At 36.1% G+C, this 19,386-nt stretch overlaps 1 protein-coding gene across 1 annotated transcript; it reads left to right on the top strand.

Moving 5' to 3' along the window:
* The first annotated feature begins 29 nt into the window (after positions 1-29).
* On the top strand, positions 30-18,322 carry LOC120344196 (mutS protein homolog 4-like). Its single transcript, XM_078116747.1, has 22 exons — positions 30-326; positions 691-909; positions 1,347-1,461; positions 2,028-2,159; positions 2,644-2,839; positions 3,406-3,521; positions 3,972-4,145; positions 5,412-5,573; positions 5,979-6,135; positions 6,373-6,442; positions 6,926-7,090; positions 8,075-8,208; positions 9,378-9,481; positions 9,898-10,022; positions 10,654-10,841; positions 11,711-11,845; positions 12,455-12,583; positions 13,190-13,273; positions 13,797-13,887; positions 15,045-15,186; positions 15,558-15,632; positions 16,895-18,322. The coding sequence occupies exons 1-22, from the start codon at positions 83-85 to the stop codon at positions 17,346-17,348; spliced, it is 3,411 nt and encodes a 1,136-aa protein (XP_077972873.1). The 5' UTR covers positions 30-82; the 3' UTR covers positions 17,349-18,322.
* The last annotated feature ends 1,064 nt before the right edge of the window (positions 18,323-19,386 follow it).

Raw genomic sequence — 19,386 nt, 5'->3', positions numbered from 1 at the left:
AATCGACGCAGACGACGTTCTTGCTTTGGTTTACGTCGAGACAGTTTCAGTGAGTTGAAATTTCCCTGATGGCGATGGCGTAATGGCGAATTACGATAATTCAAGGAAACCAAAGTACAAGTATGGCTTACTTGAATCACCAAATACATCGTATTTTTCAAGTAGTAGCGCAAATGAGCTCAGTGTTACATCTCATCAGCAGAGAAGTAAGGGTAATACATCGGGGAATTTTACCGGTATTTTTGATGCTTCACCTCTGAGTGACGACGTACGGTCTCCTTTGATGTCAAGGCAACAGAATGTCTGGAACCAGCAAGTTCGTCCAAGTAAAATTTTACTGATCAAACGTTGACAACGGAACTAGCCTATAATGTACCTGTATACTGAGCAGACTAGAATAGACTGGTATTGTTGTTCGTTGTAGGCTATATTAGGGTCTAGTCTGGTTGGTCTCGGTCCAGCATAAACAAAGTACATTTTATTCTAACATGAGTTTATCGCTTATGTTATTTTGCAATTTTGTTCAGGATTAAGACAAAACTTGTACAAGCATCGTTTATATTTAGGGGGCGTGTGTTTTCAAAAAGCCAATTCAATTGAAATTTAATTTCTTGTAAATCTTTAGCACCCAAAAAAGATATTCGTAATTTTATACGTGGAATTTTACAAACGGCATAATAATATTTTCAGGCCATGACTCTTCTATTGCCACTGTTGCAAACATATCTGGTATCAGTTCGATCGCTGGCGAGCAGAGAGGCAGAAGTACGGAAAAGACATCAAACTCTGATACACTATTTGCGTCCGCGGAAAACTCGACTTTACGTGTGAAAGAATGTATGCGAACACCAAAGAATACAAAGAATACAGCATTGTCGAGGCCAAGCACAAGCAGCGATTCATCCCACGGTATGTTAAGGTTGCAGTCCCAATTCCAGTTCAAATACTAATTTGTAGTGCAAACTCCCCTTTTTATAGAACAAGACCAAAACAGGGTCTTTCATTCTGGAGATCTGGGTTTCTTGAGCACATACATGAGGTAGATGAAGTAATAACGGCATATTTACGGCTGAATTGGCCGGTATTGAATTTTGCCGTTTCGTGACATATACTAATTTGTAGGATTAACCACCCTTTCGCTAGAATTATACCAAATGGATGGATTTCATTTTTTGGACTGAAATTTTTTGAGTGCAAATCGAATATATAGAAAAATGACGTAGCCTATTTAAAGCTCACGTGCAGTATAAAACCGCTTGTATGGCTTGACCATTTTTAATTCATTTTATTTCTTCCCTTTTCTGTACTTGATTGAAAATTGCATGAATTTAAAATATTTTTTGAAGTTTTCCAGCTTCCGACGGGGCGAGCGCCTCGCAAAACCCCAAAGTTAACACCAGGAAGGAGCAGCTCACACACAACACCTAGAGCTGTTGATTCTACTTTGTCTGGGGCTTCCAGGTTAAATTATATTATTTCATTCTAAACTTCGACTCCTTGCAATTTGAAACCCGAATCCGGCTCCGACTCTGGGATGTCAAAAAATTGACTCCTAGTTCAACTTCCCAAAACATAGTTCTCCAGACGCTTTTTTCAGTCTAAATATCAATTATAGTTTTGACTCGAAGTCTTGAGCCCGTGAAATTGAAAATGCAGAACAACAAACGCTAATCCAATTTGTTATACCGTATTTAAATCTCTGTAAAAATGAACTTCTTTCATAACAATTGAGTCGAATTGACAACTTACAACAAGCTGTTCCACGGGTGCGATGGATTGAATTTTAATCCAAACTCAAAGATCTGAAAAACCCAATGGCTTACAACTTGTAAATCTGTTACCCATTATTTTATCATTTCATAGTCTTTATTAAAATCTTTTTTTTATATATATATATTTTCTTCATAAGAAACTTTACTCTGACAACTGAGTTTCTACTTTGAAGCGTACAGTAGCTTACCCAAGCCAACGAATAAATTTTTCCTAACTTTAAATTAATTCATAACTAATTGGGGTATTGGCAACAGCTCAAGTACGCCAATAACACCAGGACACAGCAGGCGAACACCGCGTAGTGCCAGATCAGACGTAACAGACACACCTAGGATCACAGAGTCATCGAATATCGTAGCGATAGTGGAAGGGAGAGGATTGGCAAAGTATCGTGATTTTGTATATTTTTATATAACTTCAGAAAGAACTTTAGAAACCCGTTTGTTTATCATTTCAATCTATCGAAAATTTTAGTATCGTTTCTTTTGATGAATTCTGTGTCCAAAACGTGACCAGTTATTCTCAGTGTAAGCCCTTAAATTTGCTCAGATATGAATCGGTATTACTTCTGAACTTCTGACCTTGCTTTAAGCGAATTATTTTGCCTAAATATGTATGTATATTTATATGAAGAAGAGATTGTGAATGTTGTACCGATAATAACCATGGATGCGGGAGTCGGAGAAATTTATAATCCAATACCGACACCGCGTGAAGAAGAAAATTGTCTTCGTGTGGTAATTTCCGGATCCGACTCCAATGAGAACATTCAACTCCGATTCAGACTCGAATTACTGAAATTTTCAATTTTGTTTCTAAAATGCTTGCTTTTCAAATTTCGCTAAAATGACACTCAAAATATTTTCACAGAGGAGAGATTGGAATGGCTTCCATTGATTTACGCCATCCAGTTTTGCAACTATCTCAATTTTCTGATTCTCAAACTTACGTGAAAACTATAACTCGACTTCACCTACTCTCTCCGATCGAAGTTATTTTTCCAAGCACAATGTGCGATGCTGGAAATAAAGTCAAAATATTCAGAGTTGTTTCGGACAATTTTCAGGTTTGCATTATTTTTTTTATAAGCCACTCACTTTCGGGTGCCTGTGAGGATCATTGAGTTTGAATTTAAAATCGTGAACCTGGTAATAAGGTCAACACGCCCACTTCGTCTCGGCAGATATTAGCATTTCTTAGTTATTAACAAAATACATAAATCGTGTATGTGGGCGGGTCATAATTTTTGTCAGCAAATAATTTTCACATCAACGGAAGCTGTGGAAAAAATATCATCAGTCTTTGAATTTCGAGCAATTTAAAAACTTCTAATCGTGTCTCTAGGTTGACAAAAACCTTGACTGAAACACATCTTCATATGCCGCTTCAGTTTGAAAATATTTCGACTTGCAAAAGCTCTGAATTTTACCCGTATAGATTTTATGAAAATGAATACTTGCTACTCCGGCTGAGGGATTGACATTTGCGACATATTTTCAAATCTTCGATCCGAACAAGGCTATAGCAAAAAAATCACTAATATTCAAACACTCAACACCTTGTTTTTGGTAGTTTCGACCATTGTAGCTTAATGGTTTTTTACGTATGTTTATATTTCATTTTTCAATTTAGAATTGCAACATTACCACAGTTCAACGACATTATTTCAATGAAGGAAAAGGTCTCGATTATATAAAGCAATTGTGTGTTAAAGAACGTAATTCTGTGGAAATGGACGTAAATGGAAAGTGAGTTTTCCCGACTTGAACACATCTTATTGAACACAAATTATAAGGCTTTTTTGCCTGATTCTTGTTGATAGTCTTTACTTGTAGGAATGCATGATTGTTGGTGTTCTTTGTGGTAATATTCTCTTTTCTCTGAAACTACCGGGTCAATCGAATTCGAATTTTTAGCACTTGTTGACTGAAGAAGTCGCTAGTAAGGCTATTGCTCTCATTTTCTTCAGCTTCTACGAGACACGATATTCACCCTATGATTATTTTGCTTCATGCTGTTTCGTGGTAACACTGATTTGACATTCGTAAGTTAAAATAAAAATTATAAAAGTTGGTGAAAATATTCGATCGAAAAATCTTATGGATTTATTTTTTTCAACACTATAGTTTCTTGACTACACAGTTTTAAGGAATGGTTGAACTGGCGTTAAATTAGCAATATTCAAATTTTAATTTTAGGTACTACTGTCTAGCGGCCACAGCAGCTTTGGTGAAGTATGTTGAATTTATACAAAACACATTATTTGCTAATTTTTCGTTGAGTATCGTCTTCAAGGGAAGTGAGCAGACAACACTTGTAGATGCAAGCACTGCCTCAGCATTGGAACTTGTGATTAACTTGAAAAATCCAAAGTAAGTTTACGTTTATTTTTAACATTATTTACTGCGACCTGCGGCTCACAAGAAAAAATTGTGCGGCCCACGGAGAAGTGCCAATTAAATAGTGTGCGGCCGCGAAACGAGTTTTTAATTTAGGATAATCTGGTACGTGCAAGTAATTCCAATTCCTTTGCGTTGCAGAGCATATGCCTACGTCAGGGGTCGGTAACCTACGGCCCGCGGGCCGGCCCGCGACGCTTCACTAAATCATAGTATCAAAACATCCGTTTTGACAAATATATTCTTAAGACTAAATTATATTATAACCTAACAATTATATATTTCACAATTACTCGTTCAATGAGCATATAAATTATTACAATTGAGTAAATGGCAACAAAAAGCAGAAAAGTTGATGCTAAGTGCAAAGGGTTCAATGGCGCTGAAAATATTTAAATGGAATTTTATGAGATGCAATGAGGCAATAAATCTATATTCTATTCGAGAAATGTTTCACTGCTTGATTTTTATTATAAAAAGTATGATCCGTTTGGTTTTTCAACATTTTAAAAATATGTGCGGCCCGCCAATGACTTGCAACCTTAATATTGGCCCGCAAGCAACAAAAGGTTGCCGACCCCTGGCTTACGTCCTATAATCAGACTTATGCGAAGCAAACAACGCATATCATAAGATCAATAATTAAACTTGTTGTTGCAACTACTAGAAAACTATGTTGAATGAAGGTGCGTGCGGCCAGCAGTTTCACCAAGTCATTTGTATCTGGCCCTAATCGTATCTGCTCTAATATATTGACACGAAAATCAAATGCTACTTGAAAGTGTTCCCATATGTCACATAGATAGTCTCACTACGGACAGACTACCCGTTTGTTGGTAATTAATAAAAGGTAGCATTGTTACGTGCTTTATTTGTAGTTGTGTGAACTCAACTCAAGTTTCTGGGCATCAACATCCTCAATCCTCCGTCAATTGTTTTTTAGAGCCCCCTTTTTACCATTCGGATTATAGGCATTTGAAAAACAAAAATTGGGAGTAAATTCTACTTTCACCCACTAGGAGTAAACAAGATAATAAAATTTACTGCAATTAGTTATTATTTGATTATAATACATTTATTGTTTCGTTTTCGTTTGTTGACTGTTTTAATATTAAACGAGAAACGAGGTATTTTTTTAGAGGAGCACAGTCGTCTTTGAAATTAATATGACACGGGGGTCAAGAAGCATGAAAGTTTGAAAACCGATTCTATAATTCTTCTATGGTCTCTATGTTGCAGGAGCGAAGAGACTCTGTTCGGAGTTTTGAATCATACTAGAACCGCTGGAGGCGCTAGAATGCTAAGAAGTAATATTCTTCAACCTCCTAATGACCTTGAAACAATCACATCAAGGCATGACTGTGTTCAAGAACTTACAGATGAGAAAGATCTATTCTATGGGTACATATGAAAAGTGTTACAACAACGTAATGATTATATTAAAGTAGGTGTATCTGTGTCGATATTACTTCATGGGTGATTTATGCTGGCGCATCGTCCTTAGAATTAAAAGCATGCATGCAATTGTACCGCATGTCGGTGACGTCTCTTTCCACCATCATGTTCCTGTATCTGAAACGAATATCTGTTTACCTAATCACATATCCGACACTCGACTGGTAATCAACCGGACGATAGAGAGTGGTTTGCCATATGATTAAGTCGTCTTATCGGCTATCCTCTCCGCGGGGTAAATATGAGAATTCTTTTTTTCTCTGATGGACTTCTCACCTCTCATCAGTATTACTACTTGGACTTAGAATTATAATTGTTGTTTTGAAGAAATACTTACTCAATCCTATACAGATTAAAAGCATGTCTTGATCGCTTCGATGTTGATTTGGATCATTTACTCTCGTCTCTAGTTCAAATACCAAAACAAGAAACAGAACGAACAGCAGAGAATAAGATTACAAGTTGTATTCTTCTGAAACATATATTACAACTTGTTCCGGCACTAGAGGTCAGGAATGAGTTATTTAATACCCGCATCACATGTTGGGTCGTGAAATGCCTAAAGTACGACAACACCTAAACGTACCGTGGTAATTAGCTGTGCTAGCTTTGCATGAACAAATTTGACTCATACATCCATCCATTATTTTAACCTTTATAATTAAACTTTGTGTTACTTTTTTAACTTTTAGGATTAAGTTTTGTGTTACCTTTTTAACACACTAGTTGGTCTATTTTTTCGCAGGAAACACTTTCAAATGCTCGTTCTGAACTGTTTCAAGCTTATCATGCGACAATGAAAGACACTAGATTTGGTAATAAATTATATTAGAATAGTCATAGCGTAGCATTTTTTATTTTGCAATTTTATTTTGTATGCTAGCCGCGGAATAGTATTACATACAACTAAATGGGGAAAACCGCTGGTGGCACCTTTATATAACATAGGCTTTTACGTGAAAATTTTGGATATTGATCTTATGACATGTGTTGTTCGCACAAGCTTGCTTTTGGGGAATTATGACGTCATAGACATAGGTAGTTATTGAACTAGGTCTGGCAATGCAAAGAGATTTGAATTACTTGCACGTACCAGATTGAACTAAATTAAAAACTTGTTTCGCGGGCATCACGCCATTCAGAATTGGAGCTTCCCCGCAGGCGGCACAATTTTTCCTCGTGGGCCGCAGTTTGCACAGTGTCTTAAGTGGTGATGCGCGTCTGTATATTTGAGCATTGCTCTATTAGTCTACAGTTTTACTTTTTAGTCTAGTAAAAATTAACCCCTTGTACACCAGGAACGATATTAGACAAAATACTGAGTGTTATAAGAGAAGGAGCTCAATATCAGAAAGGAAATTTAAACATGAAAACTCAGAAGTGTTTTGCAGTGAAGGAGGGAATCAATGGATTACTTGATGCTGCAAGACGAACGTTTTCTGAACTTATTGAAGACATTAATGGTTTGATATAGGCTCTAGTGTTTATGCAGGGAGAGTGGAGATGATAAAATAGCGTAGTCTTATGGTAGCTGTAATATAGTGAACTTTGACTCGTGTCCGATCTTGTCTATAGGTGACCTTTAGGTTTCATGTGCTTAGCACGGCGCTCCCGTGGTATGTAAACCAAGATGGCGAACACCGAAACGTAGTATGTGTACCAGGTTAGGCCATAACTTTATTCCAATTTTCCTTATTTTAGTATTTGTACCTGAAATTATGGTCTAATCCTAACCTGGTCTACATACTACTTTCCGGTAGCCGCCATCTTGGTTCACATACTAAAATCTGCAATAGCAATACAGTTGTGCGTGCTTACACACCAACTTACAGTATCCGTGACACCATGTTTAGATACCAGTTTAGGTATAATAATATCAGATGCATCCATTGGGCCGACCATTGATTACGAGACGTACCCGGTAACAGCAAACCTTCAAAATGTTTTATTTTATTTGGGTAAAAATTGATACGTTTTAATATTAATTGCAAGTTGTGCTGAACTGAGACTCTTCAGGGTAGGATTCCCAAGTCAGATTTTTAGAAGGCACGAATTGACTCTGAATTGAGTAACTATGGAAAATTCCAAATAACTCTTAAGTACTGCTAAAAGGGTTATCTAGATTCTAGAGCGACTTGGCTCAAGTCAAATAATTCTTATTTTATTAGCGTTTTCGATGGCTTCTGATTAGCAAACATGAAATTGACAGGACTCCAACTTAAGTCTCAAATGATACCTGTTTCATCCTGACTAAGACTTAATACCCATAATTATTTGGCCGGGTTAAATAAATATTTGCCTGAAGTCAATAGCAAAGCAAAACATACACTTCTGGTTGGAGTTCTTGTCTCGATACTTGAATTACTGTGTATTTTCTTTCATACTGCAGTCTTTGGTTCTCAAATAGGCTGCGAAGTAAGATTTTAAATTGCATTTGTTCATAACAGAAGCGATCACACAACTTGCTGAAAAACATAATCTACCAATCAAATGCGCTTATAACGCGTCGCGTGGTTTCTTCATACAAATGACTTTGTCAGATCGCGGTGGATGTCCTGAGTTACCTTCTTCGTTCATAAAAGTATGAAAATTTTGTTTGATTAATTTTATTAGAACAGCTGGCACACGCCTATATGTTCATTCTGTTATGTTTCCTTTTCCAAACACCAATCTGAATAAAAGAAAACATAATTTCTTCTGTCAAAATTCTCCTTATTAGATGCCAAAAATATGTACTTGTTGGACACGTAGTGGACATAACGATCGTTTCAATATTATGTTGTTCTTGTTGATTGACACAGAATAACACTCTAAATATTATATTAAAAAACCGCTTTTCTCTTCGAATACTGGACCAATGGATTTGAAATTTTCAGTGGTTGAAGATAAAATTTTTCCCCAGAAGGCTATTACTTTTATTCATTTTAAATATTTCTGTTAGCTCTGTGAGATTTGTTTTTGTTTGCTATGACGTCATTAAACGTTCTGCGGACATCGGACGCCATTTTGTGTCCTACTGTACTGCTTCGCTTGGTGTGAATATATTTGTAGACTGTGATCTGACGGTACGGTAAACCGTACTGTACTGCGAACAGACGTGTCCATATATTTGGGCGTAGCTCTCTTGTTTTTTTTTAGTGTGCTACTGCTATCGTCATTTCTTTTAAGTATTAATATTACACAGTTTGCCCATTTTTGTAAGTTTTTATTACTCCATACATAAACGTATTTTCAATAAACAGGGTGGTCGCTGAAGAAGCAGAGAATTAAAAGGTCAGGCGAGAGCACGAATAAAATGCGTGCTTACTCTTTTCTTCTTCGATACGTTTTTATTTTTTTTCTAGGTTCTACGTTGTTTTAGGTTGATACTATTTAGGTTCTATTTGATTTCTGTAGTATTATTTGTGATATAACATACGCCATAAGTTATTCTTTGTAAAAATGAATAGCTGTTTGAAAAATTTTCGGTATTTCTAGCGACCACCCTGTATATTTGAAAATATATTATACCTTATCTTACATTTTGGTTATTTTATCTTGGTATAGATATAGTCATAAATAACATTGTTGCTCCTAATTCCTGAATAATTTGACAATTAACTTGAAGATTTACGGCCTACAAATATTTTACACCTCTTTTCAATATATGCCAATCTCAACATGGAATGAAAACGTACTCACTTAAAAGAAGAGGAGCCGTCCATCAAGTTCAGCACTGTTATATATACCTACTCTTTTCTTTTTTATTAGGTTTCTAAAAGCAAGAAAACTTTGAGTTGTACAACAAGCGATATGATATGTATGAACGAAAGAGTAAATCAAGCTGTCAAAAGTATTTACGCGATGGCGAATGAGTAAGATGTCGCTTTTTTCGGACTGATATGTACTTTTTCTGGCGCTCCAAAAGTGTTTGTACCAATAGTGAAGTAACTAATTTTGTTCGCCTACTTTACATCAAGCTGTATAAACGGACTGAAACCTAAGGGCAGGGCATACATTCACTTGGCTAACACAGGCGGTCCCCAAACTCGTAATAGAACTAAAATAAGAAAAATCGGAACAAAATTATGGCCCAACCCTAACCTGGTACATATACTACTAGCTATCGGTCGGGGGACTGGCGTTAAAGAACCACTAACCTAAAATCTATACAAACTATTTATTGCATATTAATTTTCTTCCAACTATAAAGAATTACCAGTGTTATTATTTATCGTCACAATCACAAATGTCAAATAAAAAATGGATATCCCAAAAATTTCCTTTTCAGAGTCGTATCTGACATGTTAACCGAGATTCGTGATTCCATAGGTTGTCTATACAATTTATCTGAGACAATTTCTACGTTGGATATGTTGGTGTCGTTTGCACATATTGCTTCTACTACAGAATACGGTAAGTAGCGTTGTTGCTATTTATTCAATATAGGATAATTTTAGTTTTGAATTGTTCTATTTGACTATATTTCATCACAATGAAAGTTTCACTGCGTCATAGTGGCACATATTTATTCACTCAACTGTTGTTTTTGTTTCCCCGAAAATAAGACTTATTTCAATTTTCTTTCTAAAAATAACACGAGGGCTTATTGTTGGGGGATGTCTTTTATTTTCATTTATCGAAACAAAATTACAAAGTAGAGAATTTTAAATATACAAAATATGACTAGGTTTTATTTTAAGGAAACGGCATATATTAAAATTATTTTTAAAATTCAGGCTAGGCCTTATTTTTGGGGAAACACGGTACTATGACACGGACTCGACTCGGCGGTGACGCTGCTTGAGTTGGTTTTCGGAGTCGTATTCTAAAATAATCCGGAGTTGCGAGTGGGACTTTCAGTTTATTAATGGTGGTAAAATAAGTTCAAACTTCCTACTAAAACCTGAAAATCATCCAGTTCATTAAGCATTCGTTATATTCTGTTGAAGTAGGCTTGCTCTCGCCGTCAGCATCGGAGAATATTTTTAAACGAGTCGGAGCCAAAATTCATAGACCGGCAAAAACAATTTCTTCCATATTCCAGTGCGACCCGAGTTCACGGACACTCTGGCAGTGAAGCAAGGGCGACATCCAGTGTTGGAGAAAATTATGAAACGAGAGAAACCAATCCCAAACAATATCTATGCCTCTGATGAAACGAACTTCAATATTATAACTGGACCTAACATGAGCGGGAAATCTACGTATTTGAAGCAAGTTGCACTTTTACAGGTGAGATGGTTGGCACATTCGCTACAAACTTTGAACGAACGAACAACCACTATAAGTACATGAGGGTTTCATTACATTTGAACCCACGTACACTTGAACCCATGACAATTGTATCTACATTCTATTGCACATATAGAATTTTTTTTGTTTTTCGGATAGTTGAACTCATACTAACCCTAACCCATGGGTTTTAGCACCCGCATATAGATTGAACCCGTGGATATACGCATGGGTTCAAATGTACATGGGTTCAAATGTACGTGGGTTCAAATGTACGGTCACCGTACATGAGGGTCGGGGGGTGCTTGGTAATGAACTGAACAAGAAATGTGTTACCTGTGATACCACTTCCAAGCAATAGGTTATCATGCCCACCTCTGTAATTTGCTCACAATGAAAGGTTTGACCGAGACGGGAATGTAAAACTTGAACGTGTGAAACGTTGTGCATGTAATGTTGGGTCTGTTAATTTCAATGTTCAAAAAAATATCTTGGGCATAGACAGATAAACTGGCTTTTAGAGTCAAGCGGTTGATATCACGTTTTAACAAATGTGAGCCGTGATAGTTCGTGAGATCAAATTTTGTGAGAGAATTCGAAATTTCAGTTTGGGAATTCGTCTCGATGTTTACCTGAGATCATTTGTATTGTCGTTTCCCGAATTGTTTAGATTAGTAGATCGTCAACCATTACGTCAGTGTTTCTTAGTTTTTTTTTCCTCTTCTCTTTAAAATTACCGATCGATTCGCGCGCCCCGTTTTATAATGGTCGCGTACCACCGTCTTATTAGTACCGATGCAAATTTATGCGGCGGTGGGACTTGATTTACATTTTTGATTTGAAGTCCTTGCCTTCTTCTCTATACCTAGATTATGGCTCAGATCGGGTCCTTCGTGCCAGCGGAATACGCATCATTCAGATTGTCAGATCAAATATTTTCAAGAGTTGGTAGTGACGATGATATTGAAACGAATTCATCTACTTTTATGGTGGAAATGAAAGAGGTTTGTTTTTTACGTTTTCTCACATTTTCTATTGAGAACAAGGCTTTGTGCAAGCAGTCACTGATATGTAGTGAGCTTATCTTGGAAGAAATATCGTTGGCAATACTGTGGTTATGTCTTGCAACCTTATTTGTGTCGCACAGTATGTTAGGTAACTAATCTAAGAACGATCGCACGATCTATGAAAATTATTTTATTTACTAACGATGTCTGATTGTGGTAAATATCCTTACAATATTCTGACTTTCTACTATGCAATAGTGTGATAGCATTTTATTATTTGTATTAGCATATTCCTGTATTTAGTATAGTCGACTCGGCATATTAAATCATACTATTTTGCTGTAAACAAAGCTCAACATGAATTATTACTAATGGGTGTTTCCGCGACCTTTGACCCCAGAAATTATATTTCTTCAAATACAAATTCTTCACTTTTGCTGATTTGACAATGTTACGGAAACATTTAAAAAGGAAGTCAGAGAACTACAATTTAATGCGATGACCGGGATATTTGTGGTCGGCATAACATACTCAATGTGTTCCATTCTGGTGACATGTGGTTTGAACACTGTGATGGTTTTATATATTACTATCCTACAATTTCAGATCAACTATATAATCCAGAATGTGACAGGCAATAGTCTTGTTATCATTGATGAATTAGGTCGAGGAACGTCGAGTGAGGAAGGTGTTGGACTATGTTGGGCAATTTCTGAGTTTTTATTAAGTCAAAAGGTAAGATAGGTTAGAGGTAGAAATGCAGATATCGATCAATATTTGAATGGCCTTTTTTGTTGAAAACAACCAGACTGCCATATTACATTGTATATTTGTCAGTTGTATTGCTTTTATTTAAAATGAAGTATGCCTATGCTGATCTTTATTTTTTAGAGTAGGCTGGCTAAAGTAAAGTATAGAAAACGCTAAAAAATAGTCGTTTTTGGAAACCAATTTTTCTGGTTAACGTCAAGACTTTTTGTCCATAAATTCTATTCATTTTTTTATAAATGTTATTCTCATCACGTTAATTCTTGTTACGATTTCCTCACTCAATACTTGGGGATCTCTAATATTGATCTCTAATAATCGATGTAAGTGAGCTAATTCGCAAAATTCATATGGTACATATGGTTCATATCAATAACAGTGATTTTAAAACTTTTCCCAATTTGTTGAATTATATTAGTCGTTAGAACCTTGGGTGCTCTATAACCAGTTTTGGTCCCCACGACTTCCCTTCCCCAGTAAAACTAAAATCATTTTCTGAGATTTTTATTGGCGCATGCAACAGTTAGAAAATGATTCTTTTTGTAAATTTTTTTGGTTTCAATTCTTTTCCAGGCGTTCACTCTGTTTGCGACCCATTTCTTGGAATTGTGTCGACTGGAAAAAATTTATCCAAACGTTGAAAATTTTCATTTCAAGGTGACAGAGAGAAAACATATTAGGATTTATTCTGTATTGAAATCATTTAAGCTCTACCTACAGCCTGGCTAGATAATGTGTTGTTTCAAACGCCTATGGCTTATTCAAAAAGATTGAATAATGTAAATGTGGTACTCCTGAAGTATGCGCACCAAGATGTCGCATAACCTGAACCCTAACCTGGTACACAACCTGAGTTAAGGTTGTTCGCCATCTTGGTGCGCATACTTCAGGAGGTCCAACTGCGTTGAAGATTGGTTAATGTAAATGTATTATGTCATCCCAATGGTCTAACTCTAGTATTTCATTTGTTTCCAACCTTTCTTTCAAGCGATCCAAATTTTTAAAAAATAAATTTTGTAAAATCTCGCGACCCAAGAATATTCTCACATACTAAACGGCGTGTTGTGCTTTTATGGCTGAAAAATTAAATGTCTACTACAAAATAGTCATTTTTACATAGTTATAAATGTGACACACTGTTTGGAATGCCCTGTTTCTAATTTACTTTTTTATATTTCAGATTGATCACGTGACCACAGTTCATGGAAGTCTTCATAAAGTAATATATACTTATGTTTTATCTCGGGGGCATACAAGAGAGAAACATTACGGTAAGATTTTATGCAGATGCAAACTAATGCAGATAATACTAACTTTAATGTTGTCGAATTCTTTATAGGGCTTTTCCCACTTTCACACTATTTGGTCTATATCAGGGTGGTCCAAGGTTGTTAGCTCCGCGAGCCACAAATTTATTTTTTCATTGTTCGCTGGCCACAATAGTGCCTAGAATAGGTAAACTGTACAATACAAAACAAACACTTTTATTGTGCAAACAAATAGGTATCATACATAGCCATCCCCGGCTAATAGAATCCGCATTCGATTTTTAGTTTTTTATAATGCCTGTATTGTTAGCATAGATACCCGACCAAAAAAAGGAAGCCAAATAATAATTTGGACTGCCAAGCACATCATTCAACTTCGCTATTTGCCTCGGCTAGCCATAACACTCGTCAATTCAGTGACATTAGTGATGTAAGAATATGTCAAAACATTTTTCTGATTAATTTTATTACGAAACAACACGAAATGCGATTTATTGATTACTCTCCGAACATACGCGGGTTACAGGTAATGCAGCGGCGGCGGGCCACATGTAGCCCGCGGGCCTGGGTTTGGACCACCCTGGTCTATATTCTCAACTCAGCAGAGGTTTCGATGCAACCAAATGTGTATCCAGGTTTCAGAAATTTCTAGCGTACCACTGCCACGTCAACATTTTATAACAATGGTTCCCAACCTTTTATTGCCGTGACCTTCTTCGGGACGATTTTAGCACTCATGGCTCCCTGTCTGTCATTGCAGTGGTAATTATAGTGTTATTTTTACTGCTAGACTCCGAATCGCATTGGGTTCAAACAATTCATGCTTAATAAAGGGGAAACACCCTGTGAAATAACCTTGTCAAGAAATAAAACTAGGAAGACCGGAGAGTTTTCTTGTAAAGGGAAAGTCAAATCAGTTTTGCGACAAACATTGTGACCCCTCCCAAACATTGTGATAATCATTGGCCATATATGAGCTATGCTATTTATAAAAGTCGAATGTACTTGGATGAAATCCCTAAAGAATTGGAATTAAATTTTGAATTCATATACCAAGACCTCCAGCTTTATCGCTATCAAAAACTGCGAGACCAGAGTTCGTGACTTAGGGTGACTAAAAATTTAAAAAGCATTTAAATTTATGATTTTGTTGATTCAAGGTCTCCAGCTTGCTGAGTTATTCAATTTCCCGCCATCTTTGATCACTCGTGCACGAGATGTTGCCAGATCAATTCAAGAAAGTAATGAGGAAACGGACTTAGTAGTTGCTCAACAGCAAAAGAAAGAAAAAGCAATATATAGGTGGTAATATTTTGCATGAACTATGTAACTATAAAATGTTGAACAGCGGTTTTCAAACGGTGGGGTGTGCCCCACAAGGGGGCGTAGACAATTTTTTAAGGGGGCGTGAAGCACATATTTTCAACGCGGTTTTTTGAATAAAACATATTTTCCCCTTACTATCTGTTATTTGTAGCTTATTGTTAGCTAGTTATTTTTGAGGTGGGACGCGAGACTTGACAAATTCTTTCTAAAAAAGGGCGCGGCTTAATAATTTTGACAACCACTGATCTAGAGTATATTTGAATCTACAATAAGTATATTACAGTAAATAATTGTCTTTTATCTAAGTATATTCGACATTTCGCATGAATTGGATTTTGTTTTGCCAGACTTGCAACCAGGCTGCTTCAAGCATCTCGCAGTTCAGTATTAGAAGGCGAGGCACTAAAGAAGTTTTTACAGAGGTAAATATTAACAAAAGTTTGTTTGTTGAATATTCAGAAATAAAGGTGGATATATATATGGTCGTCTTGAACATTCGGCGCTCCAGAAGTATGTGCACCAATATGAAGGTAACTAATTTTGTTCGCCTACTTTGCATCAAGTTGTGTAAAGGGACTGAAACCTATGGCCAGGGGGGTATATTCACTTGGCTAACACAAACATTCCCCGAACTCGTAATGGAACGGAAAAAAGTTATGGCCTAATCTAACCTGGTACACATACTATGGGATTACCGAACATTCTGGCAAAAGGGAGCAATGAGACACCGAACCTTGCATGTCATGTGTCTATTAATTTTTCTCACAGGGACATGAGTGGTCCACGCATTGTGATTAACTCTCAAAATCGTGTTTTTTTTTGCTTCTTAATGATTTATCCAATTAAAGATACTGAAAGTTCCGATTCCACTACGTATTCCATTTTAAAACTATAATTACGTATTTGTCAGCTATAAAAGATCGTTTCGTATGTTTTCACTAATCCAAGTTCCTTACACACGCGTCACTGTGGTTACGATGACGTCACTATACGAGTACGGTGGTGTCATAATTCAAAAAACATGCTCAATTAATATAATATGACGTCATACTCAAAGTTTAGCTGAGTTTATTACGTCATAGATTGATCTTATGAACCATATTGAATTGTAATAAACAACCGGTATACTTGATTTCCCATGGGAAGCGGACAGTAATAAAATATTTTGTTGACAAACAAGGTCACACGTTGCTATCACTGTACAACGGTCATTGGCGAAGTTTAAAAATTGTAGATTTATTGGACACAAAATGGACTTCTTGATCAGTTTAAATTATTGTTGCTGTTTTTAGGAAAAATAGCTCTTTTTCGGCAACAAATTTAAAATCGACTCATAAGTAAAGATGAAAAAAAAAGTCGCTATACAGCTGTCACGTTTATATTATTTTAATTTTCCTTTGAGTTTTATACAATATTTTATCCAAAACTCACAGAAACACTTTTTTTTATGATGTATGAGTACACTTAGTTTCGTAACACTTACATGCCAATGATTTCAGCAAACTCGGAGCTCAGCTGAGGTCGCCAAGTAATGTAGCTACCATTCAGCAGTTTTTTTTTTCCAATTCACCAAGCATATTCACCATTTCCAAGATTTCTTTATTTTACACCTATTCTATATTGTTGAATAAGACGTCCATAAAATTTTAGACATTTTATTCTTTTACATTTTTTTTTGACTCAGTCTCAAGGAAAGATATTTAGCCGATATTGGCGATCGTAATAACGACAATGAGAACGAAACTTCAAGTCCTGAAAATCAACCAATCAGTGGCCACGAAAATCAACCAATCACAAGTCATGAAGAAGAAGTCATCAACGCTAACCAAAACCAACCAATCAGTGGTCATGTGAATGAACCAATCACAAGTCATGAAAAAGAAGTCATCAACGCTGACCAAAATCAACCAATCACTGGCTACGAAAATGAACCAAACTTAAGTCGCGAAAAAGAGGTCATCAGTGCCATCCAGAATGAACCAATAGAAATTGATCAAAACCAAACAACGAGGAGTACTGAAAACCAGTTGATGTCCGACGGCGGCGAGCGTCGAATCACAGATAATGTAAATCAACCGTTTGTAAGAGTCGGTTCGACGTTCAACCCGAATCTGTCATCAACTGGATCACTTAATTGACGATGACACGATGGACAATATAGAGGTCACACTCTAAGAATAGTTCGGGCCAATATCGAGTATCTTTGGGTTTAGAGTCAAACCGAATACCATTCATTAAACTATTTTAAGTACTTTTGGCTGGTATAATACCTGAAAACTAGTTACAAACTTCCGATTTAGATTCACCAAAAACAGACATTAAAGATCATAGGTAAAAAAGATTTGCACTTTCAGTTAGATTATCAAATTTTACTCATATATTTGATATATAAGATTCGAATAAGTTATTATACTTCAAGATATATGTTCAGCATTTGATGACTTACGTTAAGATTCGAAAAATCTTGCGATTATACTAATGTAAATATAGAGAAAATTTTTGACTTATAATTTTTATTTGCCGTTGTGAGGATGCATTTTTTGTTTCAAAAAAAATTCTTTTGTGGTTTTGTCGTTTTTAAAAACTGTATTTTATAACTATATTGAAATACGATTTTTTTTCTTGTAACGGAGACACTGTCATAAAAATTGAGTCGTATACGCTAATCGCGCCAATAGATTGAAGAGTAACTTTATTTTAAAAACACTTAAAAAAAACTCAGGGCTGTAATAAAACGTCATGGTACCAGAAAACATGAAATACTAATACTCGTAAGTCATTAATGAAAACCTGGTGGATCACAGATACATCTTTTGTACCCCTGCCACTGATGCAAAAAGGCGAAATTTGAGTAAAACAAGCCACGTTTTAAAATAGAAAATTAGTAATTATTCAGTTGGGATTAGAAATGATTTGAAAATTTGGATTTCCGGCGCAATATGCATTTCTAACCATGATCCTAACTGGATAAATTTTCTTTTTTTGAGCGTTGGCCGTGGTGTTCATTTGTTGACGGGGGCTTTGTAAAAAAGATCCAAGCTGATTTTTGTAACATGAGAGTCTTTGATCATATGAGTAAGTTGCTTGAATCGCGCTTTTAAGACATTGCTACCCGCCTACGAGTTTCATTTATTAAGTAATATGGCATAGATGATGCGTGCGATTCCTGCCGGCATACAGATATTTATTTTTGTCAGTTTTGTTCCCTTGAGACTCATACGAGATGCGTGATACATTACTAAATGTTGACTGTAGATCCGCGAATAACTATCTGTTCTTCTGCCAATGGGACATTGGGTAGTCTATGAGATAGTCGACAGAAAGATAGTTGATGAAGCATCAACTATTACGGATTTAATAATGTAAGAGAGTATATAATTTAGCAGAAAGGCTGGGTTCAGTAGAAAAATTAAGGCTTCAGCGCAGTTAAGAATATTTCAAAGTAATTTACTACAATTTTAATCCTATGTCACGAAAATAATGTCATCATACCAATGTCGATTTTTGTACTATGCTGCTATTTGCCTCACTATTAATTTTCCAATATGTTTGCAAAGAGGTTGGGCAAAAACTAAATTGCACAGAATCAAAGAAAATTAGCGAGGAAAAATATAAAAATAGTAACCTCGCGAAAATTTAGCGTCTAATGTACAAGATTGGACAAGAACTAATTCAATTTATTTCCTATTTAATACCTGCTTTTACTACCCGATCTTATATAGTGCTGTGAGATGAGAAAAACGACGGTCCCACGCCCTATTCTGAAAGAGCAAATAACACTGACATGCCGGGAATTACATACAAAATAATTGTTTGGAAAGCTAACAATACATATCGTCTGTAATTCTAGCAAAAACTATCTTGTTTTAGAATATTGCACATCGATATATATATTTGGAGCAATTGATAGAATTTAAGATAAGTTTTAATACTCAGTTGTGAAAAAGAAATATATCGAGAACATTTTGATTACGTATCTTAGTTCACTATGTCATCATAATATGTCTTTTGTAACGTTACGTGATACTCTACATTCAGGATAACGCACAAGACAAACGCCGGTTGCTCCCGTGTTGCATTGAACGCCAATCTCTCTCTTGCGGCGCCTTATAAGGAAATGGCGGTCGGCTGCGCAGGCGACGGATAACACGACGTCACCGACACTCGCGGGAGAGA

The sequence above is a fragment of the Styela clava genome, chromosome 1 (assembly GCF_964204865.1).
Source record: "Styela clava chromosome 1, kaStyClav1.hap1.2, whole genome shotgun sequence".
NCBI classification, from domain to species: domain Eukaryota; kingdom Metazoa; phylum Chordata; class Ascidiacea; order Stolidobranchia; family Styelidae; genus Styela; species Styela clava.
The sequence above is the reverse complement of the archived record's forward strand: the minus strand, read 5'-3'. Positions and strand labels throughout refer to the sequence as shown.

Excerpts from the sequence above, each read along its gene's own strand:
- LOC120344196 (XM_078116747.1), top strand. The coding sequence starts at position 83 with ATGGCGAATTACGATAATTCAAGGAAACCAAAGTACAAGTATGGCTTA. Across the intron at positions 10,023-10,653 it reads TGCTTCTACTACAGAATACG|TGCGACCCGAGTTCACGGAC; the intron begins GTAAGTAGCGTT and ends TCCATATTCCAG. Across the intron at positions 15,187-15,557 it reads AAAGAAAAAGCAATATATAG|ACTTGCAACCAGGCTGCTTC; the intron begins GTGGTAATATTT and ends TTGTTTTGCCAG.